General features: G+C 53.8%; 2 protein-coding genes and 1 pseudogene across 3 annotated transcripts; 1 reads left to right on the top strand and 2 right to left on the bottom strand.

The window, feature by feature from the left end:
• Nucleotides 1-78: 78 nt before the first annotated feature.
• On the bottom strand, nt 79-19,378 carry ARHGAP1 (Rho GTPase activating protein 1). Its single transcript, XM_037522366.2, has 13 exons — nt 19,251-19,378; nt 15,358-15,540; nt 15,047-15,142; nt 8,982-9,069; nt 5,306-5,437; nt 4,847-4,933; nt 4,586-4,684; nt 4,144-4,251; nt 3,981-4,057; nt 3,680-3,757; nt 3,100-3,228; nt 2,812-2,915; nt 79-2,695 (listed from the first exon to the last, which is right to left on the bottom strand). Exons 2-13 carry the CDS (start codon nt 15,488-15,490, stop codon nt 2,507-2,509), a joined length of 1,320 nt encoding a protein of 439 aa, XP_037378263.1. The 5' UTR covers nt 15,491-15,540; nt 19,251-19,378; the 3' UTR covers nt 79-2,506.
• A 46-nt stretch (nt 19,379-19,424) lies between these two features.
• On the top strand, nt 19,425-26,276 carry ZNF408 (zinc finger protein 408). 2 transcript variants are annotated; one of them, XM_037522357.2, is made up of 5 exons: nt 19,425-19,809; nt 20,110-20,387; nt 21,009-21,070; nt 21,296-21,555; nt 23,997-26,276. In XM_037522357.2, the coding sequence occupies exons 1-5, from the start codon at nt 19,761-19,763 to the stop codon at nt 25,505-25,507; spliced, it is 2,160 nt and encodes a 719-aa protein (XP_037378254.1). In that variant the 5' UTR covers nt 19,425-19,760; the 3' UTR covers nt 25,508-26,276. The 2 variants fall into 2 exon arrangements, with proteins under 2 accessions (XP_037378254.1, XP_037378252.1); XM_037522355.2 differs by lacking the exon at nt 19,425-19,809 and having other exon boundaries at nt 19,823-20,387.
• On the bottom strand, nt 21,585-23,976 carry LOC119255251 (splicing factor 3B subunit 4-like; annotated as a pseudogene).
• Nucleotides 26,277-27,803: the final 1,527 nt, after the last annotated feature.

Here is a 27,803-nt window from a genome sequence, read left to right as displayed (position 1 = left end):
CCTTAAAATTAAATTCAGTTGCCCCAAATCTGACAAGAATGTACTACCCCTTTAAAACATCTCCCTCCACTCCCCCCACCCCAGAGACTGCTGTTGCTAAGGCCGGGGAAAACTGACTTTTGAGTCACTCAGCAGAAGCCCTGCCAGAAGCCCAGCCCAAGTAAACAGCTTTTCCAGTCTCCGGCTCCCCTTGCTCCCTACTTGCTTTTCCTGGGTCACTGCTGCGCGCTTCAAAACAATCGCCCAGCTTAGTGCTGAGCAGAACCAGGCTCCCGGTGGCTTCTGTTCATGCTACCCGGATGAAGGCCACTGTTGTAGACTGTTTATAACCACATCTTCACAATACTGCTTGAGGAGAAAAAGAATCATGAGGATAAAAAAAGAACAGGCCCACATCAGGCCACCATACCCTCCTGGCTGCAGTCAACGGGCCAGCAGCAGCAGCTGGAGCTCGACCTTCTCTGTGCCAAGTGGCCTGCCCTCCCAGTGACAACCCATTTCTTCTTTAAATTATGGTAAAATACACAAAAAAACTTTATCACCTCAACCTTTAAGGCAAAGCTGCTTGAAAGAGGGAAGGGAGAGGGTCTTTCATAGCCTCCTGTGACAAGGTGGCAGGTGGAAACAGCCCAGGTTCTCGGGGGGAGGGGGAGGATCTGCTCCGTGAGGCCGGGACCATCACTTTGCCCAACTATTGGCCACTGTTGAGTGCCTCACACACGCTAGTTCTGATCCTCAGAGAAGCTAAGCAGTCTAGGCAGTGACGTGACTGCTACCAGGTTGAGCTGGTGAAGGATTCCAACCCTGGGCATACAGTGTTGCCCACAGCACACTCACTTGGGAACAGAGGAGGGCCTGGTCTTGGGGTTCAGCACATGGTGGCCAGCTAGAATGCTGGGGTGCAAAAATGGATGGTGACTGCTCCCACTTGTAAGCATGGAAGATGACCCAAAACCTCTGCCCGCTCAGGCCCCAGCCCGTGTGCTCTTCAACCACCTCAGCATCCTTCCCTCCCAGTTCTGGACCTCCGCGCCCACTTCTCCATCTCCATTTTTATTGAAATACAAAAAGTGCAAAGGTGAAGTACATGATTGGTGCCAAGGAAGTCAATGAGTGTGAACACTTGATTCACAGTACCAACCCTCCCCCAGGTACACAGGCCCGTGGGGCAGGGGGACAGAAGACCAACGACCCATGAGAATCCCCAGTAAAGAGGCTGGGAGCAACACCTGATATACAAAGGAGGGCAGAAAGGCCTGGCCAGGGCCACAGACAGGAACTGACAGGACAGCAGCCCCTTCAGGGCCCAGGAGTCCTGACAAGCCAGTGCCCTGGGGGGAGAGCCCAGTGAGGTGGACTCAGCCCAGGCTGGTCAGCAGGGGCTCCCCCCACTCCCTGCAGGCTCTGGCAAGGCAGTGGGGGCAGGGCCACTGTGCAGATACTTCTCTGCAGCCAGGGGACAAGGTCACTGGAAGTGGAGGTCCCCAGGATTCACCAGGAAGGAATATCATTCATTCTTGGGGGTGGGTTTTCTGAAAGACAAGGCCCTAGAGCTCCCTGGCCCCTGGGGAGGTGGTGGGAACATACTTGGCAGGGGCCGATGGCATTAGCGAAGTCTCTGCCAGCCCCTCCAGGAGTCCCCAGCTGGAGAAAGGGGCCACCACAGATCCAGAGGCACTGAATCAGGCCAGAGCTGGGACCAGTGTGACCACCACAGACATGTCCACAAGAGCCTGAAGCCCAGGAGCTGTCCAAGCGGGAGGGAGGCGAGGTCTAGGGGAACTGAAACTGCTTGTCACAGGTCAGAGCAGACACCTGTGGGGAGGGTTGCTGAGACTCACTGCTTCATCCAAGCTGCCAGTCCTAGCAGAACCGCAGGCTAGGACACCTGAGGCCAGGACCACTTGTAAAAGGCTGACCCAGGCCAAGTGGAAGAGTCAGAAATAGGAAGCAGACTCCAGCCTTGGCACTCCTTAGACATGGAAATCCCAAGGCTGAGCGGTGGAGGAGGACAGAAGTGGTGCTGGCATTGGGTGTTCACCCAGACAAGACATACCCTCAGCAGGGCCAGCCCAAGCCAGCTCAGCCTTTCCTTCCCCGGCAGTCAGGAGTGGGAGGCCCAGCCCCAGCTACCAGCCCAGCCGGCAGTGATTTTGGCATCTGCAGTTGCCAGGGAGAGGCAGGAGAGAGCGGAAGACCAGGTGCTGGGGCTGGTCCTCCTCCTGCCGAGTCAAGGCCAGCTCTGGAGAGCCCGCAGGAGCAGGGAACTACGAAGGCAGTGAGAAGTCTAAGGCGAGGGAATGTCTTGTAACAGCGAGGCCTCCAGGGCCAGAGGTGGGCTGACAGGAAGGGGAGGCGGAGCTGCACTGTTGGCTGGCTCCTGTTTTTATCTCCCAGGGGCCTCATGGCCCCTTCATGGCAGGAGCCCCGGGCTCCTGTTAGGCTGAAGCCAGGAGGGCATCCAAACTGGGGCTATCAGAAGGGGGCTGAGGGGCAGAGGCTGCACTCAGCGGCCCTGGGAGTCAGGGCTAGGGAACAACTCCCCTTGATGATCCAGGAGGAACTTGGTAAAGGTGTTGATGGGATTAATGGCCTTGAGGGTGATGGCGGCATCCTTGGCCCACAGCAGGTTAGGGCCGAAGACGACAGCCAGGTTGGTGTTGGTCATCTTATTCTGGTCACAGTGGGCAGAAATCTGTGGAGGAAATCGGGGTTGCATCAGGAAGCCCAGCAACCACTGGGGAGTAGCAAGTGTGGCAGCTCCTCCTCTGTCCCGCAGGTGAGCAGTGGAGGCTGAGGCCCAGGTCTCACCTGCACCAGGAAGGCAGTCAGGAAGCGAAGCACCTGGTAGTTCTCCTCGGGCAGCGTCCGGAGGACCTGCAGCGTCACCTCCACTCTCTGGCTCTCATCGATGTCTGTGACGAATGGGGCCCAGGTTACAGGGGCCCTGGGCCGCGCTGTTTGGGAAGCCCTGACCCGAGGCCAGCAGGGACACCCCAACCAGGCTTCTCTTGGAAGCCAGGCCAAACCCGCCTGCTCTGAGTCCAGCCCTGACCCAGCAGAAGCACAGAGCTGAGGAGGGAGGTGAGGGGCACTCACTGAGGAAGCCCACTACATGCGGGTAGAGGTCAAAGGTGAGCAGGGGTTCAGGAAGCTCCCGGAGGAAGGTCTTGAGGATGACCGCAGGCAGGTGCAACTCGTTGTACTGGTCGAAGTCCACAGGCATGCCTGGGGAGAGGGCGGGAGGAGGAGGGTGGAGAGGAGCCAGACCAGCCTGCAGGCCAGCAGCTCCCACTGCCCGGCTTCACCCTCAGCTCCGGTCTAAGCCCTCTCCTCCCAGGGAGCCCCCTCTTGCACTGGACTTCTTCCCCTCCTCTGTGACACAGGGATGCAGGTTCAAGCTTTCTGGATGGAGTGAGCCCCCCCAGTCATGCCACAGTCACTGCTTGACTCCAAATGAACCTGTGCCCAGGCCCCGGGAGCCTAACTGATGAGGCAGCAGGCCTGGGACACTTGGTTCACAGGGCAGAGGGTAGAGAAGCCCTAAGAGTCAAGCACGTGCCCCCAGTCCTGCTGTGACAAGCATGCGTGCACACACACATACACACACACACCACACCACCCCCACCCGTGGGTCTTAACCGGCCTTGGGGACTGGGCACAGCCCTGGCCCACTCACCCATGTTGTACTTCTGCTGCACCTCTTTTACAACTTGGGTGTTGGCAGACCTCCGGAAAATCCCCTCAGTGGTGAGAGCTGGGAAACAGTGGGGCTGGTGAGTCTTGGCGCTTTGGGCTACTGTGTCAACTCCCTAACCCAGTCTCTGTCTGGGGGTTCCAGTAATGGTCTCTGTGGGTGCTGGTACATGTGGGACCTCTCTCAGCTGCCCAGCGGGTTCCCGGGGAAGGGGGAAACCAGCTGAGGGGGCAGGAGGCCAGCGAGGGAGGCGGCTGACGGCGCTGCGGGGCCCTGCACGCACCGTGGGCCTGCAGGAAGGCGACGGTCTCCCGGAGCACGAGTGGAATGGGCTCCTGCTCTGGGTTCTTCTCCTGGAGGCTGTGGGAACAAGAGCAGTGAGCCAGGCCGCAGCCCTTCCCGACACCCAGCAGCCAGCCCCAGGTCTGCCTCCTTTCCATACTCACTGCTGCAATGAGACCCCAAACTGCTGGTTGGGAAGTGGGGGGCGTGGTGGCATGGGCTTGGGGGCTGTGGCGGGGCTCTTCTGTGTGGATTTCAGGAAGTCGTCATGCCTGAGGACAGAAGGAAGGTCAGGCCTTCTGGCTGTTCCGTAGTCACTGTTACTCCTGTTTGTCAGGACCTCACTGCTGTTTTACACACAGGCACGCTATTCCCTCCTCCTAGCAGCCCTGTTCTTACAGACAAGAAAGCAAGCACTTCAGCAAGGGGCGTTCATAGAGCTTTTAAGTGGCTGGAGTGAGATTTGAACTTGTTCTTCTCACCCATACGCCATCTCTCGTCATTGTATTGTCTTCCTCTGTTTACCCAGGGGTTCTCAGCCTTCCTGCCCCAACAAATGTGCACGTGTTCATGTATGTCCCTGGGCACACACCACCCCAGTCTCACTTGAGCACTTGGCGAGGGATCCCCAGTTGCTCCAGCTTCACATGCTCACTCAGCTCACTCAGGTAGTTCACGTAAAAGATCTTCTGCCCAAACTTGAAGCTGCCGATGGAGGCAAGGGCATGGGTTGGGGGTAGGCCTGCATTCCCCCCAGCAGCCTACCCAAGTCAAACAGAAGCCTTAGCCCCAACCTGGGCTGTCCCCAAGTTGCTTGGCCTCCCCAGGCACTGGCTTCAGAGTCGCAGGGGCGGCAAGCCTACACACCTGATGATGGGCTTAAAGAGGATGAGCAGGGTCTTGATGAACATAGTGGGGTGCACAATGTACAGGGCCTTGATATTCTTCTTATACCTGCAGAGGCAGAATGGAACTCAGGGGTGAGGGAGGTAGGGAAGCCCAGAGCCAGGTTCCGAATGTACCTTTTCTGATTTGACAACCCAGCAAGACTGGGTGGTGACAGTGCCTCTGGGGTCCCATTTTACAGATTAGGAAATGGAGGCTCAGAAGTTAGGTAACCTGACAGGTCACGGAGCGAGCAGCAGAGAAACCGGGAGTTCATCCCAGGCCATTCGACTTCAGATTCTTTTTGATTCCCCAGGCAGAGGCATCAGCCTCATGGAATGAGCTCCCACCCAAGCAGAAGAGCCCAGAACCTGGCAGAGCTGCTGGCTCCAGAGCCACCTGCCTCAGGCCCTGAAGCGCCCCACCCCAGGCCCAACCCACTTGCGGTCAAACTCCCGGTAGGCATCTCGGAGCCAGCTGAGGGAGGGCTTGTTGTCGCTGGTCAGGCCGTGGTGCAGGTAGAGCAGCGTGTAGTCGCTCTCCACATACTGGTCCAGGGTGTGCTTCAGGTACCTTCAGGGGGCAAGGTCAGCCTGTCAAGCCCACCCGTACACAAGTGTGGCCCATTAAGACAGACCCCAGAGCCCCTGGAATCTGCTTACTCCACAGCCCTTCCCCACTCTCCTCCCCTGGGCTGACTATTCAGCTTCATAATCAGTCTTATGCTGTAGAGGAGGTTTGGGGCTGTGGCTGGGCAGGGGAATAGCAGCATCAACAACTATCAATTCTGAGCACCGACTAGAAGTCAGCAGACCAGGACTCAGGACTCTCACTGGAGCCCTCACATTCCTGCAGTGAAAATGGGAATATTTCTGGGGCCTCCCCAGTGGCGCAGAGGGTTGAGCGCAGCACTGTGAAGCTGTCCTCAGCCTCTGTAGCGTGGGTTCGATTCCCGGCCAGCCACGGAGATTCCCACATGGTGCAGCAGACCTCTCCGGTCACACCCGCTGCTCCCCTCAGCAGTGTATTTCAGTCGGTCTGCCTGTTCTGCTCCCCACTTTGTCTCTGGTGAATCTTCTCACCCTTCCGCACCTCTGGCCTGTACCCCAGCTATTGTATAAATAAAAAATAAATCTTTTTTTTTAAAAAAAAAAGGAAATATTTCCCTCCCATATAGTCATCACTTATCAATATTGAGCTTTTAGCATCTGCCAAGCTCTTTGCATAACTATCTCTTGCTTTCCTCGTACAGGTGAGGCAATGAGGGCCAAGCGTTTATCCAAGGTCACACAGCTGGTGGTGGAGACTGAGTGAACTAAGTCCACAGCCTGTATTCTTGACCATGGGTCCACTCTGCCTTTTACACTTGAACTCCAGGCACAGACTGTAAAACATTGTGTCCGTGAGAGGGGACCAGGGTGGCCAGAGGGTCCTCTCCTCTTCTCCAATCACTGGGCTTTTTCTAAACTAAAGAGCCACACCTCAGGTTCCCCCTGCTTGCAACAACCTACCATCCCGACACACACACACAGGTGGTGAGAGCCCATGTGAAGTGAAGAAGTATGAAGGGCGTGAGCTGGGATTTCAGGAAGGGAGGGGAGTCCGGAAAACCCTCTTTACCTCTGGCCAACATCTCGCAGGCCCACCGGATTAGCACTCCAGGCTGGGAGGCGAGGCAGCAGGAATGCTAAGGGCTTCTAAGGGGAGGTAGGGCAGGAGCCTGGGGAAATGCCTAAGGATTTGACTAAGTACCCACATGCACACGGACCTAACCCAGAGAGGGCAACCTAGACACGTGGGTTGTAGGTGCTGGGCTGGGCATGTGGAGCCACTAATGCTGGGTTATGATGATGGTTCCAATTGTTACCACTGTGCAACTATTTATCACTTATACACATTGAGCATGTTACAATTTGCAAAGAGCTATCATATCAAAAGATGGTACTTTGCAACTACAAAACAGCAAAGCCTGTTGTGAAGATACTGTCATGGCCTTTTGGAGGGCAATAAAATGAGGCTTATCAGAAGCTTTAGAGGGTTCACAGTTCATGATCTTTGACCTTATAAAATCATATATTCAGCAATTTATCCTAAGGAAAGAATCAGAAGTGAGTAGACAATGTTTGTATTCTAGGCTGTTCAGTGTAGCTTGTTTTATAACGGAAAAAAAAAAATTGAGCAGCGAGCAAACTGTCCAACAACTGGGAGCTGGTTAAATAAATCAAAGGATGTCTATAAATAGACTACCTCACAGGATGTTTCTGCAGACAAAACTGATCTGTGAAGTTAGATGTCAGAACAGCGCCTACCCTTTGGGGTAGTGACTGGAAGAGCAAAGGGAAGTTGTGGGTGTAGGTGATATGGGTGTGATCAATTTTTGAAAATTCAAGTGGCAGACATTCGATCACATTTCTGTACACACAGTATATGTTAAGGTGTTTTTAAAGGATGTCCTTGAAGAGTGTTTAATGCTCAGAAGATAATAATGTTATATAAAGTTGAAAACTGGCCAGGGAGTTCTATATATGCTACAGAAAAAGAAGGGACGTGTGTAACTAAAATCTTAACAGCGCTTTTCTCTCTGGGTGGTGGATTTGCGGGAGTCTGTTTTTTATAGTTACCGATACTGTCACTTTCCTTGGAATTTACAATCCTCTACAAATGCACCTGGTGACATTTGATGTATGTTCTCATCCCTAATGCCCACAACAACCCTGTGAAATGGTCACAGTTTCTATTTTTTTAGGGTTCGGAAAAGACCTGTCTCCGAACACACCACTGGTAAGAGAGCTGAAGTTTTTGGGTCTTCTGAATCCAAGCTTCAGGCACTTTTAAAATCAAACCCCCGGATCAGGGTGCATCAGATGGGAAAAGCCAAGTCTGACATAACCTGACTGAAAACAAGAGGACAGGGCAGATCCAAAAGGAGATGACCCCTGCTCTGGACACGGGGAGGCCCTGTGGGGGAGGCAGAGCCTCCGGAAAGGGCTGGGGGACAGACAGGGCAGATGCAGCGGGCTCCCTGAAGCCTGAGGAAGTCCCAGAGTGTGGGTGCAGTCTCCTCCATAGGCTCTTTCCTAAAGACTGGGTGCCTTCCCATCCCCATCCCCTGAATTCCTCCCATTCAGACTATTATCTATGTGGTGTTTGTCACCTGCCTAGTCAGAGGGGAGGGCATGTGACTCAGGCACCCTCAGGCTGGCTCCTTGGACTATTCTGGGCTGGGCCACGTGATGGTCCTAGACAAGCCTCTGCCCGCCTAGCTGAGGAGTGGCAGGAAGAGGGTTCAGGAGGCCAAAGAGAAAGAACTCATACAAGGCAACAGACTCAGCCCTTGGGCCCTTCCCTACTGCTGCTCCCTTGGCCTGTCTCTGATCCCTCTCCCCCACAACCATTCAGGACCCTAAAAGGCTGATGTGGGCAGAGTGGACATTTTCAATTTCAGGGAGTGTGTTAAACAGGCCGGGGCATGATGGGAACTGTGCATGCTGAGAAGTGGGAAGAGGAAGCTGGTTACAGCTCGGCCTCTGTGGAGGTCCCATTTATGACTTGGGTCCAAGCCTGGCTCACTGAGGACCTCTTATCTCTCAAACTTCTGCTTTCAATCAGCCTTTGACCTGGCAGCAGGCAATTTCTAGATCAACCACAGCTATTAGGTATATTTGGCTGATGGAACCCAGATAGGTGTAGAAGTCACTGGCAGGCACCAAGTTTGTCAGAAAATAAGATTGCACTAATTACTCATGAAATGATTATCAGAAGCATCACAGCAGGTGCACCCTATCATTTTAATCATCACACTTAGACCATGTTTATTATACTTTTCCAAGCATTTTCTTAGTATCTCACCGTATTATTGTCACCCATGGGGACAAAAAAGAGGCTTACGATGAAGACACAAGACACCTGCCAAGGTCACACAGAAGTTGCAGGACTGAAAACCAGGTCTAACCCCAGCCCAGTAAGCTCCTCCAAATGTAAATAGTTCCCGCTGGGGAAGAGAGGAGACAGAGAGGGAGGTGGCCTGGTAGCCGTAGGCAGGAGGGGTGGTGAGGAAAACCATCAGGCTCTATCGGCTCTGGCACAGACCCCCCCCAGCTTCTCCATGGGCACTCACCCCAGGAGCTTGCTGTGGTCCAGCTGGTGGCTCGGGGGCATTCGGCAGGCACTGAACACAATGATCTTCCGTCCATACTTGTCATCTCCTGGGTGTGGAGAAAGATGGAGCACAGTGGGTAGAAGATGAGAGCAGAGAGTGGGCTGAGGAACTGATGGGTGCTAGGTCTGGAGGCTGCGCTGTCCAGTCCAGGGTCAGAGCAGCCTATGCAGCCAGACCTCAGGGCAGTCACATGCACTCAAGGGTACGTCCCTAAAGACAGAAGGACAGTTGTTCCCAGGGCTAACCAAGCTGGGGTATGAAAAATAACGTGAGCTTTAAAAAACCACCTTCGATGGAAACAGCCCAAATGCCCATCTCTGGAGGGATGGATAAAGAAAATGTGGAGGGCCTCCTGATGGCGCAAAAGGTTGAGCACAGCACTATGAAGCAATCCACAGCCTCTGCAGCATGAGTTCAATCCCCGGCTGGGCAGGGAGCAACCCACATGGTGAGGCAGACCTCTCCTGTCTTGCCCACTGCTCCCCTCAGCAGCGTATTTCAGTCAATCTGCCTGTTCTGTTCCCCGCTCTGTCTCTGGTGAATCCTCTCACCCCCCGCATCTCTGGCCTGCACCCCAGATCTTGTATGCATAAATAAATAAGTCTTCAAAAAAATTAAAATGGCCCATGCAGTGGGACCTTGTCAGTTACACAAAGGGATGAAGTACGCCACATGAGTGAATGTGAAAACATCATGGGAAGTGAAGGAAGTTGGCACAAAAGGCATATATAGTATGGTCCCATTTGCATGAGCTGTAGAAAACAGGCAAACTCATGAAGATGGTAAGCAAATGAGTGGTTGGTTGCCAGGTGCCGCTAGAGGCAGAATGGGGACTGAGGGCTTGTGGATATGGGATTTGGTGTGGGTATGGATGAAATTTTGGGACTAGAGAGAAGTAGTGATTTCACAACACTGTGAATGTACAAACACCCCTGAACTGTACACTTTTAAAAGGCTAATTTTATGTTTTGTAAATTTCACTTTGAGAAAAAAAAAGCCACACCCACCAAACCAGTTATCTTGGCCGTCATCTTGAAAGTCCGAGCTTACTCTAGAAGCACTCCTCCTGAGTGGCATATATTTGAAAAGTTTCTCAAAGCTTCTCAGCAAGTCTGAGGGCATTGAGGAAACCAGCCTGATTACTTAACAGTCACTCCTCATTTTTGACCACTGACGACATCTTCTGGTTTTATTATTAAAATTTCTGACCACATTTGGCTCTAAATGACTTATGAACATTTCTGAAAATTATATTCCTTCTCATTAGGGGTTTTCTAAAGAACATGGAGTTCAGAGGAGTTGGTAGTGCTTTGGGAAGATGCTCATCTGGGTGTAGGATCCTCGGGATGTTTGTGGAAAACTAGCTACTGTTTGATGGTCTCACCATGTGGCTTTGTCATGAGGCTGGGGAGCTCCTAAGACATAGGTGACTGCTCTCTCAACGGGAGATGTCCGCTGAGGGCCAGCATGGATCAGGGACCCCAAGCAAAGCTCAATGGGGACAAGGCTTGGTCTTTACTCCCATGGCCTAGGGACTTCCTTCATCTCCACCTTCACACCTCTCCAGAAACCAAACCACACACTTGCCAAATCCTCACTGCTTCAGAGGCAAATAAAAAGCCCACTGATACGACCCAGGAGATGTGGTGAGTCTGCCTCCATCCCCGCTGAGGACCGGGATGCCCCCATGCTGGCTGAGTGTCTCCTCCATATTTAACAGGCCCTGATTTTGATAATCCTTCTTGGTGGCTTCACCCAAGAAATTGCAATCTTCCAAAGAGATTGCAAAGGCTCTGGCCCTTTGTTCTTGGGCTGGGGAGGGGGCTTCTGGAGTGTGGGCAGGGAGGCCCAGTCACCGAGAGCAGCCTGGCCAGTGCTTTGACCTGACATAGCACCTTATTCCCAGCCATCTGATGTCCAGCTTCTTAATCAGCCCCTCCAACTCTCCCATCTCCACCCAAAACACTGCCCACCCTCTAATGGCCCTTGACAGGGCCTAGCCAGGACCCTCCAAGAATTTCCTCCAAGGTTTGAGGTCTGGCCCAACATCCCAGAAGGTTCTGTTTTCTTATCCTAAAGTACTCCAACTTCTAGCCCTGTTATAAACACCTGCCTGTCCTTCCTTGACTCCTCTCCCCCTCCTGCACTGCATCCCAGATATATTCTCAGGCCCCAATCCTGTTCCTTGAAATGGCTCCTGGGACTCTCCAGGCTGACTCTCCATGCACACCTCCAACAGAGGCACTTGCAGTGCTGTCTAGACCAGCGAGCCTCTGCTGGTTCTCATGCAATAGGGTTTTCTGTAGACAATTCTGCTCCCCACCTCTCTAGGATAACACCTCTGGTAAAATTGCCTTGCAGAAGCTGTGTCCTCTCCTTTCCCTAGACAGGTTACGAGTCCCCTTTCCATGGCCGCCAGCACACACCGCTAGCCATCTGCGTCATGACATGCGACTCTCCTGTGTAGCTGTTTCTGGGCCTGAGTCTGTCTCCTCTACTGGCTGAGAGCACCTCGAGGGCAGAGACTCGGTCTTCTCCATCTTCGACTCTCTGTGCTGGCCCAGAACCCAGCACCTGTCTTGTTATTTAACAAGTGTCGGCAACCTGCACAGGCCACAGGTCGGCACTGTGTGTGTGACATCTAGGTTATAAGACTACTTAAGACAGTGTTTCCCGGAGCCTTGCACAGCATTCCACCAGACTTCCAGGCGGAGGACCCTGTGCAAGGCTGTGTGAGGTGCAGCTCCATCCAGCAGTGGGTCTATTTTGAAGGAGCAGGTGCCACAAGCTTTTCTTCATACCCTAGCCTAGATTCTGATGTCCCAGGGTCCTCTCACGCCAGCTCAGTGTGGCTCTGGGGCCTGCTCTGATTCACCCATAGGCTCTGACCCCGTTGAGAAACACACACTGGCAGGGGACAGCGACAAAGGGTGAGACTGGCCAGTTCAGCTTCATGTATAATCTGGAGTTTCAGAAACCCCTGGGTTACTACCAGCAGCCTGTGAGGGGAGGGACATCATCTGCCTGTGCCCCTGGAGGAGGGGAAATACCCAGGATGCGGGGGAAGTGCCGGAGGAGCATGTGGGACTCCAAAAGGTTCTTTGCATCCCTGTCCCTCGACCTTCACCACCCTCGTTGTGGGTAGCTTAAGGACCTTGGCAGGGCAGAAATTCTAAGCTCATACAGCTCTGGTATTTACAGAACAGGGAACTGGCAGCTGGGGAGGGCCAGGGCCCGTGGCTCCAATTCTCAGCTGTGGCACCTGGTAAAGGCAAAACCTGGGCTTTCAACAAGGGCTCCCCATATGCATGAGAAATCATGGTACTGATGGTACATGAAAAATATTACAAACACACGCACATTTTTTCTAGGCTGAAAGGGCCACATTTCACACTCTCAGGGAGACTCGGACCGGGTCTGAGCACCACTTCACTGGCTGTAAGTTCCCTGAAGGAGAGTGTTTTCCCTCACTGAGTCCTCAATGCTGACTGCGGGCCTCGCTCCAGAACAGTGTTCTATACGTGCAAGTGGAAAGAAGCCAGGACAGGGCGGGGGCCAGCGAGAGTCTGTTGGCGAGATTCCCAGACAGGAGGAATGAGCCGTGGCAGGCCTATGGTTGAGGCACTGCCCTCCCCTCGCTGGAGTGGAGTCCCGAAGCCCAAGTCCTGGGGTGGTTCGGGCATTTGACAACAGGCAGATGAGTGCTGCTACAGAAGGCGCATGTACCAGAACGCCAACTCCCCTCCTGCTCTCCCTGGAGACTGCAGGAAGAGAGTAGCTGGCAGCCCCGAAGTCCCCAGAGCACGGGGAGAGGGCTCAGTGAGGAGGAGGGGGGAGCATCTGTGGAAAGCACCAGGAAAAGACCAGCCGCCTGAGAATGAAGCCTGTGCATTCCCCAGATACGGATCAGGAGCTCGGGAACTCTCCCAGGGGCCCGGGAGTTAATCAGCAACAGCAGGCATTCTGGGAAGCAGCCCCACCCACGACCTGCTGACCAAGGAGAAGGGGGGGACTGAGCCCCCATGCTCCAGTAGGCTCACACATTTGTTAAATTGTCAGAAATTCTGCAAGCCCGCTGACATCACGTCAGTAGCTTGAAATCTTCTGTGGAAGAAATCACGAATCTACAAATAAATGTCTTTGCTTTTCTTTCCAGAGGGCCAACTGTGAAATGTTTACCAGCCTAACACTAGGAAGAACCCACTTGGATTGGGTAGAACTTGGACCAAGGGGCAAGACAGCCGCCACAGCAAGGGAAACAGGGGCTGCAGAGGAGCTGGGGACATCTGCCCTTTCAACATGGGCTCTTTCTCTGGCCTCCCAGGCACCACGGTCTTACCAGCCTCGACTCTGGCGGTGCCAATTCAAACGCCTCTCACCAGCGAGGCACTGCCATGGGACCCAGAAATAGGCCTCACCTCAGGATAGAGGTGCCAACATGCAGGCCAGCCCACAGCTCCCTCTGCTCCCTAAGGATAAGGTCCCACCCTTACTTGGAGCTCCTTTTCCTTCGGGCTCTGGATGAATCTCCAGCCAATCGAATCTCCTACAAATCCTTGCTTCTTCTGGTTCCCAGGCACTGCAGTTCCCGACTCCCGGGAGTGGGGCTGCAATTAAGCTGGCCCCACCGGGCCTCCACCGAGAACCCTTCCTGATTCACAGCCCAGAGAGGCCAAGTGCAGAGAGCCAGGATGGACACACCTACCTGGCTGGGCCCCCTCAGGCTCATCACACCCTGGGGAAACAGAAACATGTTGCAGCTGAGAGGAGACCCATGGGGCCAGGAGCAGCCTTTCCTGCTTGGCCTTGTGATTTGGCCACATGGACCAGAAGGATATCACGATAGTTTCCTTCACATCAGACACCCCCACACCCCAATCAGGTCCATCTCTGGAGAGAGAAGAGAAGGTTCTGAACCTACAGGAGACTCTCCTGTGCCCAGGCCAGGGACAGACCAAGAAAGAACTCTAACCCTTGCTTCTGTAGGGTGAGAGAGGTCTAGCTAAGGTGCCAGGGACACAGATGCCATGGAAACCCCTTTTGTGTTCGAGCAACCCTCTCACCTGCCCCCCCATCTCTGAGATCACATTCAGGAGAGGTGGCTCTCCCCGTTGCTCTCCTGTTGCCAGATGCCTCCACGGTCACCTCTGCCGACACCACACAGGGCTCCAGGTCATATGCTACCTAGTTCCCCTTGCTCACCCCAGTGCGTCTGCGATGACCCTTGCTTACAGCTGCCTGGGCTCAGACAAACATTAGGGAAAGACCCAGGATCCTATCATTCCAGTTTCCTTTTCCTGCAGTAGGCGCCTAAGGGTAGAAACCAGGTTATCAACATCTTTGCTGCCTCCCCTGCTTCTGGAGTCTTCTGGGTCCTGCGCTGTGGATAGAAGGGTGGGAGCTTCCTGAGAGGGTGACCTGAAGTGGGAGGGAGTTTCTGCACCCCTTCTCAGCAGGGTAGCTCATCTGCCGGAAGGAGGCGTGCCATTCCAGACCTTCTTGGAGGTGGGGTTTCCCAGGAGGGACTGGCATCTCCCTGCTCCCAGGTTACTGATGGACTGGAAAAGGTGACATCAAGGCAAAGAGAAGGGAGGCAAATAACCACATATTCGGGGCCAGCTATGTTCCACCTCCGGGCTAAGCCCGACATATCAATCACTAGTGTAATACAATTAACCACCCAGCGAGGAGGAAATGAGTTGAGAGAGCAGAGCTGGAAATCAAACCCAGGGCTTGCTGACCTCAAAGCCACTAGGCCGGCCTCTTCCCACATAGCATCAGCCGGTGAAGACAATGAGTCGCATGTCAGAATGTGGCTGCAGCGGGACAGACCAAGTGGCCCTCACAATCAAGTCTGTCATTTTAAAGAAGGGTGCAAGTGCTCGGGAGCCCCAGGGTCGGGGTCAGACCACAGAGAGGGCGCCACCCGCTTCCAGTCCCGTCCCCTTCGGCCTGAGGGGCTGGCTTCCTTAAGCCAGGAGTGAAGAAAGTGAAGAAAAAGGTGAGGCCCTGGCCGTGCTCACCTGCCACCTCCACGATCTGGTGCCGGGCGATGTCATAGTAAGGGTCATCCCACTTGAGGTGCGTGATGGGTTCTGGCGAGCTGCTTTTGGAGTCATCTGAAGAATAGGGCAAAGTAGGGGGATAATCTGGGGGCCTTGGCCCTCAGTTCTCCCTGAGAATTGTGCTCTTGATCCTCCCCCCTTCTGCTCCCAGCCCCACCCCAGGGCTGGTCTGCTGGCCCTCATCCTCCCTTCTCGGTGTGCCCCTTCAGCAGGAAGGGGGTCTCCCACTTGAAGGTGCCTGGGGCTGCCTGAGGTCTGGCAGTGCCCACCTGACTTGGGAAAGTCGGGCATTTCGTCTGAGGGCCAGTTCTTCTCATCGATGGAGGCCAACTTCAGCTGGTTCAGGGCCTGGCTGGTGTCATCCAGAGTCAAATCGTCCTGCAGTTCTGAGAGCGGGTCCATTTTTCAAACTTGTCCCCCACAGCCTCACCCCACACAACCTGAAGAGAAACCTGGGAGATGGGTAGGGGTGGCAGGTCAGTGATACCTTTTTCCCCTCTAACTTCTTCAATAAGCCCTTCTGCTACCAGCCCCGCCTCACCCCTGTTCCTCAACAATTCTCATCTCTGCCAAGAGCTTCATGAAGCTCCGACTCTCCTGGCTCCACAGTTTTCTGGCAAGTTGCCAGGAATGGCAGCTGGGGCAGAGGATGGCACAGCTCAAGCCTGTCTTTAGGTCCCCCAGCTGGATAGGGAAGAGCTGTGCCAGGCCCCCAATGCCCACCACCCAGCTGGTTCAGCCATGCAGTCCCTGATGCAGAAGGTAGAGTGGTCACAGGGGTCTTCCCAGTGGTCACAGAGCACAGCAGCTCCCCAGGCCCCAGCAGTAACAGGGCAGAGAGGCTTCGAGAATCTAAGGAGCACGCGATGCTCCAATACCTGTTCTTGCAAAAGGTCAGCCATGGCCCCCCAGCTTATTCCATCTCTGATTCCTGGCCTGGGGAAGAGGAGGCATTAGGGACCACAGGGGCCCAGAAAAAAAGGCCGTGGCCAGGGAACCCGCTGGGTTTGCCACAGGATAGGAACCAGAAGCAGGGGATGGAATCTGCCTGCTAGTGACAGCGGAAAATCTGTAGGCTCCTCAGGCCTCCCGCCCACTCTAACCTGTGGGAGTTCCTGATGCTGATTACAAGGTGGGAAAGCAAACAGACTGCCCTAAAGATTGAGGGGCACACATGGGCGAGGGGAATTCCATGACATGCAGAGTGCTGAGAACCAGGAGGTGGGAAAGGGACCAGCAGCTACAGCAGGACGGGGAGGGGAGAAGACCCAGCTCTGAAACTGGTCTGCCCAGGTCTGAGGTCTGGCCTCAAGGATGTGGCCTTCTGAGCCTGGGGCAGCAGCTTCTGCCCTCAGCCCGACCGAAGCAGGGCCCTCTCCTATCACAAGCTATCTGGGTGAAGGTGGGGAGCTGCAATTCAATCTACTCAATCCAACTCCAGAGAAGAGGCTGCTCTAAGTCGGCTGCATTCCTAGGGCCCCAAAAATGACATATATGGTCAGAGAATTGGCAGGGCAGATAAGGAGTGCAGACGAGACCCAGAACTGGTGCGGAGAAGAGGGGAGAGCTGCCAGCTGGGATCCAGACCCTGAACACCTCAGAGCTCTGAGGCAATGTGACAACCTCCTGTACATGTCACAGCAGCAGTCTCTGGATGGTAAACTAGCGCTCCGTGCCTAGCAACAACCGCCCTGTTGCCAGAGCAACCACACTGATTCTGTGGCAAAGGCTGTCTCAAGCAACTGAGCCAAAGCCAAGCAGCCAAATACTCACAAAAAATCCCCTACCTTTTCCTCTCCTCTGGTCTCATCTGCTACCCTTATTCACCATCCCTGCTTACCACCAAAACTTAAATCCCTTCCCAAGAACACAGAAAAATGATCCTGTCCTATTTTGGAATACATTTCTCTCAGTGAGAGCTGCTGGGCTCCCACCCCTGCTCGCCCACCGGTCTTCAACCATCCCTCCAATGCAGGCAAACCTCTCTCCCTCTAGAGGGATCCACCCCAGATTTATTTACATGCTCCTCCCCCAATTCAACCAGGAGTCTAGGAGGGTTTCCCCAAAGAGGCCTCCAGCAGGGAACAGGCACATAATTCAGTTCGAAGGAATCATTTCCAGGCTGGAGCCTTCTCTCCCTGTCCCTTCTGTTCTGTCACTGCCCAGGCACCAAATGCTCCTTCAGCCCTGCCACAGCCATCTCAGAGAAGTCTTTCTGCACACACTGGAGAAAACTGGCACAGGGCAAGGTATTCAGACAACAGAATTACAGTCTTGCCAGAGCCAAGTGAGCAAGTCCTTTTTCTATCTCGACCTACATTTCCTCACTTATAGAGCCAAGGCTCCTCCCAGGAATGCACTTCTCCAGAAGTCAATAATATCTGTGCAGAGGGCCTCCCTGGTGGTGCAGGGGTTAAAGTCTCAGCGCCATTAAGCAAGCTATCACCAGCCACTTCGGCATGAGTTTGATCCCCAGCCAGGTAGCTGACCCACATGGCGCAGCAGACCTCTCCTATCTCGCCCGCTGCTGCCTTCAGCAGTGTATTTCAATCCACCTGTTCTGCTCGCCACTCTGTCCCTGGTGAATCCTCTCACCCCCTTCACCTCTGGCCTACACCCCAGTTCTTGTATGCATGAATACACATAAATCTTTAAAAAAAAATTTGTGCAGAAGTGAACAGGGTTAGAAGGAGCAACTAGAGCTGAAGGATATATGAGGGAGAGGATCACTGTCTAAAAGGGAGCACAACGTGAAATCCTCCCCTTTTCCAGTAGCAACTCTATTGTGTCAGTTCTTCCAGAACTGACCCCTCCTCCTGCTCTATTACCTCCTTTTAAAAGTGTAACTATCACAGTCATTTCCACCTTCCAGTCAGACTAGCTTCTCACCATCTTCCAATCCAACAGTGGTCACCTGCTATGAGTTCAGAAGCTTAGCTCCCATACAGTGGGAGGATAAGGGAAATTCTAATATAAAGGTGTGAAAATGAAGAATCCTGACTGCCTAAGACTCCAGGCACCTACAAACCTTGCTCTAGTCTCTGCAATATACTCTATTCAGAGATTCATCTTTCCCTTCTTGGTAGGTAAAATATCTACCTTTAAAAATCTTTTTAGGCAGAGGTCTTGACTTTGAGAAATCCTGAACCTCATTGAAATTCTGATGAAATTTATAAACTTTTCCCCAAAATGCGTGAAATCTTGCATGCAATTTTAGGGTTCACAGGATTCCTCTGGGAATCCCTGTTTAAGGACCTCTCATCTATTCAGCATATTGGTGTCAGTCATTTGTTGAATGAATGAATGATTTCATCTCCTGAGTGAAGAAGGGAACCAACATTTGTCAAGGGCCTATACAGCGACATTAGCTGAATACAAATTATGTCTTAACTTTATCACAGCACGAATGAAACATGCATTATGAAGTCCATTTTACAAATTTGAGGAGAGTGAGAGAAAATAAGCTAGTTGCTTACTACACAGCTGAGTCAAAATTTTAAACCACATCTAAGGTCAACCCTCAACACTTTTAAAATGACTGTCACTGTTGAGATATGCAAGGTTCAGAGAAGTGCTACAAACGGACAAAGTAAAGCCTCTCCTCTAATCTCTCCTGTAAAGAACTCAGAAAACAATTTGAAAGTATGTTTTTCTGGAGGTGGGATCCTAGGACGGAAATCCCACAACACTACTGCCAAACCTTCAACTGCAATCACATTTGCATAGACTTTCATGGTTTACAAAACCCGGATTAGATACAATTAATCCATTTCACAGACTAAGAAACAGAGATGAAACCGTGGCCTAATAAGTAGCAGGGTAGACCACTTCCACCCAATTTTTTGTCCTTAGCGCTACGCCAGATACTTCCCCTTTCCAAGGGTCTGCTCGACGACAGTGATATAACCTGGGTTCTGCTCCGGGGAAGGTAGGAGAAAGGCAGCGAAGGAGAACAGTCCTCTCGCTGCAGACCCGGAGTGGGGCAGTATCCCCACAGAGGGAAGACCAGGCTCCTCTGCGCCATCCCAAGCCAGCTCCCTTCCTCGGGTCTGCGCAGGTACTCCCCACCGGACCCCGTGCCTTCAGACGACCTGGCCAGTCCTTTCCCTGCCCGCCCCCCGAGCCCCCCAAGCCCGGGGAGACCCCTCGCCCAGCAGCTCACCAAGGTCCGGCACTGCTCCCTCTGCCACGCCTGTCAAAGCTCAGCTAACATCCGGCTCCCCGGAGGAACGGGAACCGCCCCCTCCCAGTTGCTTTACTCCACAACCACTTCCGCCACACCTCCAACCCACTTCCGGGACGCTGCCCCGTCCAAACAGGGCCTTTCCAGGAGCCCCGCCCAATTCTCCGCACGTGCCTGCCTCAGTACCCGGCTGGAGGAAGGCGAGCCGAAATGTCCGACTCCAAGTTCTACCGACGGAGGCGACTGGAACTATTAGTTCCGCTTTCCCGGCTATTCGGTTCCCTAACTGACCCCCGGAATCCTGGGTTCTTATTGTTCTCAGGTACAGTTTCGTCTCCCCAGTACTCACAAACTCCCGGTTCTGTCCCTTAATGAGGTCTGACTTGGAGGTTTCGTTCCTGAGGGGAAATTTGAAAGTTAATGATTGTTTCCGGGAGGAGCTGAGAAGGCGACGCTCACTTCCGGCGGGGGGAGGCCTGCTGACCCGGGATGGAGGAGGCGGAGGACCTGTTCTTGCAGGCAGCGAGACAGCAGTTGGGTGAGCGACCTGCGTGGTCTCGGATCCTTGGCTCTGGGTTATATAGCGCTGACGCTCCCTGGTCAGCTTACTCCTCTGACCCTTTTCCTTCTGAGCCCGGGGTCCTCCTCCCGATGCCCGCAGAATGTCTGGGGCTTCTTAAGAGCCCCTGAGCCCCCTCAGCCCTCTCAGGGACTCGGTTAGAGCCCTTGCGAATGCCTCCGACTCACGAGGCCTCGTCGGACCCAGTGTTTCCTCCTGTACCTTTCCCCACCCTCCGACCACTTGGACCGATCTTACTGTCTTTTTGTCTCCCTGCAGCCCCCGACCCGCTCCAGGGGCCGGACTCAGGATGGAGCCCTTCCGGAGAAGGCGGTGCACAGGACCGCAAAGATTTCCCCCCAGGGCCGACCCGAGCCATTCTCGCTCTAAAGAGCCTTCCCCGGGGCTTGGCTCTGGGTCCCTCCCTCGCGAAGAAACAGCGCTTGGGGGTCTGGTGTGTCGGGGAACCCTTGCAGCAAGGAATGCTCTGGGGGCCGCTGGAAGAGGAGGCTGCCTCGCAGCAGGAGGGCGAGGGAATGAGCAGACAGCAGGAGGAGGTATTGAGGCCTTTGTCTCTTCTGGAAGTTTGCAACATTCCGTGTATCTCTTCAATTTGTTAGAAAAAGCAGGGTCTTTCAAGTACTGGAAGATGACTTTCCCTTCTCTCTGTTCCCCTCACTTGCAGTCGTTAGGCATTGAGGTGCTAGAAGCTGGATTAGTATATTGTCAGGAGAAAAGAAACTTTTTGGAATTCAAAATCCATGGGCTCAAATCCCAGAGTGGTCACCTAATCAGTTAAAAGGTCCCATTTAACTCATGTGTTCAACAACAGTTTAACAACCATTGTAGTTTCTTTTATTTTAATCCTCCAGGATTGATTGGAGGAATAGGTAAAATAATGCAGTAAAGGATTTCTTTCCATAAGTACCAAAAATACTGTATGTCCTTCTTACTCCTTTCAGTACTCACGGGAAGGCAATAATGTATTTGATGTCATAATTTAACACACCCTTAGGAGGGAGAGAAGGGGACAGTCATTTGGTCTTAACTGAATTAAAAATCAAACAGTACAACCCTGTAGAGGCAGAACCAGACAAACTGTCTCATCTGTTTTCTGTTTTCCTCCATTTTTGCCCCCTGAAACATATGGGAGAAGGACTTGTATTGGTTTATTTCAGGACACGTCACTAGGCCCATGGGGAGACGTGCGTGCTTGTGAGCAGAGTTCGGGTTGGACCAGGTAAGTTACAGGAGAGTATGAAGTAGCGATGCTCCTTTGAGGCTTTCTGTTGTGGTTTGAGATGGAACCTGGAGCTGAGTGTGATCCCCACCCAGATCTTTTGCAGTAAGTGTTCCAAAGGCATGGGATCTTTTAGGACTCAGAGTGCCCACGAGCTGGGATTTTCAGAGTGGGGTGGGACAGTTGGAGTGGGTCTCCCGACTTAACTCTTTCTCTGCTTTGCAGTTTGGTGCAGCGGGGCAGGCTGGAGGAGGAGGGAAACGTGGCTCCTGTGCGAATCAGTGGAAGGCTCCACTTGCAGGTGTGCTGGGCCGTGCTGCCAGGCTTTGAACTACTTCTGCGGCCTGGGCCCCCTTCTGCACACCTGAGCCCCATCCAGCCCAAGCTAGAGAAGGAGGCAGCCATGGCTGTGGTGACTGAAGTGGAGTCAGCTATACAACAGGAAGTGGCCTCTCCTGGGGAGGACGCAGCAGAACCTTGCACAGGTGTGTGTCATAAATGCTGTATTCCCAAGTTAGCACCACAACAGCCTGTTGATAAGACAAAGCCAGTCTTTTTTTTTTTTTTTAAGTTTATTTATTTAAGATTTATTTTTATTTATTTATACAAGCACTGGTTACAGTCAGAAGCGCAAGAGGGTGAGAGAATTCACCAGAGCCAGAGTGGGGAGCAGAACAGGCAGAAGGACCGAAGTACACTGCTGAGGGTGGCAGCGAGCGGCAGGAGAGGTCTGCGCGCCATGTGGGACCCTCCTCCGGTGGCCGGGGAGCAGCCGGGGATCGAACCGGTGCTGCAGAGGCTGCGGGCAGCTTCGCAACCCTGCGCTCAACTGCTGCACCACCGGGGAGGCCCTTTTTTTTTTTTTTTTTTAAAGGAAGAGTTTAGTTTTACCTTCTCTGCATTTGTTTTTGATTTTTTTTAAAGGTTTATTTATTATGCATACAAGAGCTGGGGTACAGGCCAGAGGTGCAGGGCCGGTGGTGGTGGTGAGAGGATTCACCAGAGACAATGGGGAGTAGAATAGGCAGATTGACTGAAATACACTGGTGAGGGGAGTAGCGGGGAAGTGGGAGAGGTCTGCTGCAGCATGTGGGAAAATATAACAGGAGGAAAGATAATAAGAGAGAGGGCCTTTGAGTGGGCCACAAAGGGCACCTGGAGGCCAGGGAGTGCGTCTGGGTAGAGGGAAAGGCTCGTGCTGGTAGCCAGAGGGTGAGGGTCATGTATCCATGAGGTGGCATTAGTGGAAGAGGTCCACACATACCATGTGGAGGCACAGGCCCTGGGTGACCCATGAGCGATCCAAACAGGGGGCCCTCAGGGACCATGCCCATTGGAGGAGGTCTAAGATGAGGCATTCCAGGTAGTGGTTGGGATGGTGGCTATCCCTCAGAGCTTGGGGCCCGGCAAGGGTGTCCTAAGCCATGAGCACCATTATGGGCCAGCTGCATCTGGGACACTCCTGGATGGGGCATTTCCCCCAGTGGGAATGGGCAAGGAATGAAGGTCCATGTCCGGGGTGTCCAGTCCCTGGTAGGGGTCCATGTTTTCCAGCCCGAGGAGGTATAGGTAGTAGGGGCATGGCTGGGGGTATCCCTGCTATAAGGGCTCTAGGAGGCAGCACTGGGAGTGGGAAGTTGCCAGGAAGACGCATGCCTGCTAGAGGAAGCGCAGATCCTAGTAATGGCACCACAGGATTGGGAGCAAAGGGTGGAGGAAGAGCTTCTGGAAACAGCTGATGACGGCAATCAGAGAGTGGGTTCTGTGCTGCCAGAAGTTGCTCGACTGCTGAGCCATGGCACTCACCCTAGGAGTCCTTGAAGCCACAGGACACAGTGGTAGGGCGGGTACAGAGATACTGCCCATGCATGGCCTCAATTGCTGCATCTGAAGCAGCAAATGAAACAGTTAATAAAGGCATAACCTTTGGAGTTGCCTGTGTCAGGGTCCCCTCATAATCTTTGGGGTTTGTAAGGCGATCCTAGAAGCACTGAAGTTATCATAAAGTAGGTTCTCATCAATCTGGGTCCAGTTTCTGGATGAAAATGTTGGCCCCACATTCAGGGGGGGATCCTGGATTTGTTTTGCATGCTGGTTCGTTTCCGAGATTGGCCCAGCAGCAATGGTAAAAGAGCTCCCACCATCTGCAAGCAGTGATCCTGCCCCCTGACCTCACTCACCAGTTACACTTCCTCGAGAAGATATTAGTGAATGTTACTGTCTTAATAGCTTTTCTGAGTGGGAGGGGCAAATATTGACCATTTGAAGTCTGGTGTAGGATGGATCTTCAGTGTGGGGTGGGGGTGGGGCTTGGTTAGGCTTGACTAAAGATCATGATGTCTAATAGTTTAGGGTGGGTGGACATAGCAAGGGTAGAATTTTCAGGCAGGAGAGTTTTGGCCCTTTGTTCTTTCCTGTTGAGGGTTATTTGAAACTTGCAACTGTTGAAATGTTATTTGAACAGGTACTTCCTAGGAGAGAGATCTGTAACTGTTACCTTCCTAGTGTGTTTCTTAGAGTAGTGAGGTTGTGTTGATGAAGAGAATGAACTGTGCACTAGGTTTCCGGCCTCGTGTGTCCTCTCCCCAGTGTGGGAATGGGGCTTCCTTTATCGTACAGATGAGCTAAGGTGAGAAGGTGGTGGTGTCAGGTCGTCTTCCGTGCCTGTCTCCAGAGAGAAAACAAGAGAACTCCAGGGCAGCCCTGCTTTAGGGATCAACGAGATGTCTGGGGCATTTGGTTCCCGGGAGCGCTTCCCCAGGAGGAGAAACAGATGGTGGGGCTCAGGCTCCAGGGAAGAGATCATGTCACTGCTGTGCTGAATCCGGGGCCTGAGGAGAAGATGCCTTCCTGTAATGTCCTGCTGACACTGCTGTCACCACCTGCTACAAGCGCTGCTTACCCATGTCCTGCGCTTGCTTTGCAGATCCTGGTCACCAGCCTACCCCCAGCACCCAGGTAAAGAGCACAGCCAGCCCTGAACGTAACACCCAAACCTGGGACCTGCTTTCCAAGGAGAGCCACCCCCTCGGTCCATTGCCTCAGGATGACAGCACAGACGAGGAGGACCGACCCGAGACACAGATGCCGCCTGACCCTCCGAGCAGCTTGGCTACCTCAGAGCAGCAGGGCCCAGAGTGCCCTGAGGCCAGTTCCTCCTCTTCTGCCCAACCACCTTATCTGACTAAGAGTCTGTGTAGCTCTGATGAGCAGGGCCCCCCCTCAGAGCCCGAGGCCCTGCAGGCTGGAGAACACCAGCACCCCGGCTTCCCTGCATGCTTGCAGAACTCTCCAGGCCTGACGGAAAGCTCCCCAAAACAGGGGCGCCGGTACCGATGTGGGGAATGTGGCAAAGCGTTCCTGCAGCTGTGCCACCTGAAGAAGCATGCCTTCGTGCACACGGGCCACAAACCCTTCCTTTGCACTGAGTGTGGCAAGAGCTATAGCTCAGAGGAGAGCTTCAAAGCCCACATGCTGGGCCACCGTGGGGTGCGGCCCTTCCCCTGCCCTCAGTGTGACAAGGCCTATGGCACCCGGCGGGACCTCAGAGAGCACCAGGTGGTTCATTCAGGTGCCCGGCCCTTTGCTTGTGACCAGTGTGGCAAGGCCTTTGCCCGCCGGCCTTCCCTGCGGCTGCATCGAAAGACCCACCAGGTGCCAGCTGCCCCCGCCTTGTGCCCATGCCCTGTGTGTGGACGTCCCCTAGCCAACCAGGGCTCCCTGCGGAACCACATGCGGCTCCACACGGGGGAGAAGCCCTTCCTATGCCCACACTGTGGCCGGGCATTCCGCCAGCGGGGCAATCTGCGTGGGCATTTGCGGCTGCACACAGGGGAGCGTCCCTACCGCTGCCCGCACTGTGCTGATGCCTTCCCCCAGCTGCCTGAACTGCGGCGCCACCTCATCTCCCACACCGGGGAGGCCCACTTGTGCCCGGTGTGTGGGAAGGCCCTCCGAGACCCACATACCCTGCGTGCTCACGAGCGCCTGCACTCGGGGGAGAGGCCCTTCCCGTGCCCCCAGTGTGACCGCGCTTACACGCTGGCTACCAAGCTGAGGCGCCACCTCAAATCCCACCTGGCAGACAAGCCTTATCGCTGCCCTACCTGTGGCATGGGCTACAGCCTCCCCCAAAGCCTCAAGCGACACCAGCTCAGTCACCAACCCGGGCTGCTGTCCAGCCCGTCCCATGTGCCGCCTGTGGCTTCTGAGCCTACCGTGGTGCTACTGCAGACCGAGCCAGAGCTGCTGGACACAGGCAGTGAGCAGGATGGCTCCCCGGTGCAGGACGTCTTTGCAGTCGCCATCTCAGAGAGTCAGGAGAAATGCTTTGTGGTGCCAGAGGAGCCAGGCCCCTCCCACAGCTTGGTGCTCATCCAGAAGGACGTGGGCTTCAGCACCTGGGCAGAAGTGGTGGAGGTGGAGACGGGCCCCTGACACCCTCTGTATAAACACTAGTGTTTTCCAGCTCCTGCCTGGTTGCCTCTTTTTTCTGTCTGCGTTGCCTAGTAGAGTCAGGAGTCTCTTAAGAGGAGCAGGTAAAGGACTCCCTTCCTGCTTAGGGAGCACCACAGTGTTTCCAAAGATACTAAGGGTCAACCTTCTCTAGATTGGAAAATAAGCCAGAGGTACTGGGTCGGGGAGGAGTGTGGGGGGAGTGTAACAGGATTCACCAGAGTCAGTGGGGAGCAGAACAGGCGGATCCACGGAAATACACTGCTAAGGGGACAGTGGGTGAGTCGGGGGAGGTCTGTTGCACCATGTGGGTAGCTCCCTGGCAGAATCCTTCCTCAGGCCTTCACAGTGATAGCAGATCTGGGACTACTTAACCCTTAAGCCACCAGGGAGGCCCAGATTTGAGATCTTTTTATTGATTTCCAGGAGAGCTTGATCTGTCTCCTTCCTTAGACGCTCCCCCAGGTGCCTGTTCATACAGAGTGGGGGTGACCCTTCACGTGGGAGGAAGAGGGTCACTGGCTACAGCCCTGCACCTGCTTAGTGTGAGGCTGGCCACTGCCGGCAGTTTCCCTGAGCCACAAGCTCCTCTCCCTACAACCAAAATGAGTGACTTGAGTGTTAAAAAGCCAGACGCTGAGCTCAGCTCACAGCTCCTTTATCTCTGATTCAGGCTGTAGGTTATTTTGGCAGCTTTTCTCACCACCTGAGAGCTGCAAAGTTGATTTTCATTCTGCGCTAAAGGACACCAGCCCATCCGTGTGCTGGGCCCAAAGGCTGCTGAGGGGAGGGGGGAGAAATTCACCTGTGTTTTGCACTCCCAGCTGGCTGGGACTGCGGAAGTGCTGGGGATGCAGCTGGGACCAAAACAGTCAGAGGCGATGCCCCCCACTGAGTTCACAGTCTCTGGGAGAGACTGCACCAGATGAGTGTTTGGAGAAGAGGCCTGGGTGCCCGGGACGTGACTAATGGGCTCATGTAACTTGGCCTGAGCCATCAGGAAGCCACCCACGAGGAATAATCATAATAAACACTTGGCTCTTACTGTAGGCCTGTCCATGTGACTATATAATCCTCACAGCAACCCTGTTGGGTGGGGAGCATTAGTCTTACTTTACAAACGAGGAGACTGAGCACAAAACTTTATCCTGCCAAGGTGACTAAGCTACTGAGTGGCAGAGCTGAGCTGCAGACCCATGTAGCCTCAACACTCCACTGTCCCTTGTTTCTACCTGACTTGATGGATGAAGCAGTCGAGGAAGGGGTGTGGGGAGCCCTGTGTCGAGAACCTGGTGGGCATCAGCACGTTTGCCGACAATGAGAGGAGAGGTTCAGGGGTACACGGCACAGACCTGCCTTCAAGAGTTGGGCTGTATTCTCAGGACATTGAGGAGCACTGAAGGGCCTTGAGCAGGGGAGTGACCCCATCAGACTGAAGTCTGAGGAGCCCAGCGGCCAGTGCATTGGCACACGAGGTGCAGCTTTGGGTTAATCAGTTAATTAGGAGGTGGTAGCAGCAGAAGTGTGGAGAAATTTCATCCAACAAATATTCCTCCAGCACTTCCTGATGGATAGTTAGGGAGGCAGTAGTCACGGATCTGCTCTGTGCTGTTACATCATGTGGGAGGGTAGACAATACTCCTGGTTTCTGATTTAGCCAGCTAGGTAATGGGGGTGGGAGGGGAGCAATGATTTTGGTTTGGGCTGAACTGAAGTGGCTCTGGGTGAAATGCCAAGTCAGCTGCTGGAAATAGGCATTACTCGTGAGAAGCTGTGTGGTAGGGGAGGAGGCCCTGCAGAGTCACTGAGAGGAAGAAGGCTCAGGGAGACTCAGCATCCATTAAAATAGAAAATCTGCAGGAGCCAATGAGAGTGTTTCAACAAGGAGGAACTGGGCCACAGTGTCCATTGCTGTTGAGAGGGTGTGTGTGGAAGTCACTGGCGAGCTGACTTCTACTAGTTGGAAACCAGATGGGATGAGTTTGAGGAGTGGGTGGAAGAACGTACATTCTGTTTCTAACCTTCATCTGTTCTGCAAAATAGGTGCCGTGGTCCCTGCTTCAGAGAAGAGGCAACTAAGGGTGGGAGCAGATAAGTAACTGGCCGAGACCATGCAGTGGGCAAAGCCAGGATTGAAATGTGTCATTTTCTGGCATCCAGCACCGGGGCATGATGCCATGAGCAGCCCCATGTCTCCCGCTTTACCACTGGCACGAGCCAGATGCCCGCCCTAGCTGAATAACAGCAAAGGCGGCATTCTGAAAATGTCCAAGTTGAG

This window comes from Talpa occidentalis, unplaced genomic scaffold (genome assembly GCF_014898055.3).
Source record: "Talpa occidentalis isolate TD23 unplaced genomic scaffold, MPIMG_talOcc4v2.1 talOcc4.3, whole genome shotgun sequence".
NCBI classification, from domain to species: Eukaryota; Metazoa; Chordata; class Mammalia; order Eulipotyphla; family Talpidae; genus Talpa; species Talpa occidentalis.
This window is presented reverse-complemented; position numbering and strand designations above follow the sequence as displayed.

Excerpts from the sequence above, each read along its gene's own strand:
- ZNF408 (XM_037522355.2), top strand. The coding sequence starts at position 20,004 with ATGCCTCCGACTCACGAGGCCTCGTCGGACCCAGTGTTTCCTCCTGTA. Across the intron at positions 20,388-21,008 it reads TGAGCAGACAGCAGGAGGAG|GACACGTCACTAGGCCCATG; the intron begins GTATTGAGGCCT and ends GGTTTATTTCAG. Across the intron at positions 21,556-23,996 it reads CGCAGCAGAACCTTGCACAG|ATCCTGGTCACCAGCCTACC; the intron begins GTGTGTGTCATA and ends CTTGCTTTGCAG.
- ARHGAP1 (XM_037522366.2), bottom strand. The coding sequence starts at position 15,490 with ATGGACCCGCTCTCAGAACTGCAGGACGATTTGACTCTGGATGACACC. Across the intron at positions 4,934-5,305 it reads TACCGGGAGTTTGACCGCAA|GTATAAGAAGAATATCAAGG; the intron begins GTGGGTTGGGCC and ends CTGCCTCTGCAG. Across the intron at positions 2,916-3,099 it reads GCATGTAGTGGGCTTCCTCA|ACATCGATGAGAGCCAGAGA; the intron begins GTGAGTGCCCCT and ends CATTCGTCACAG.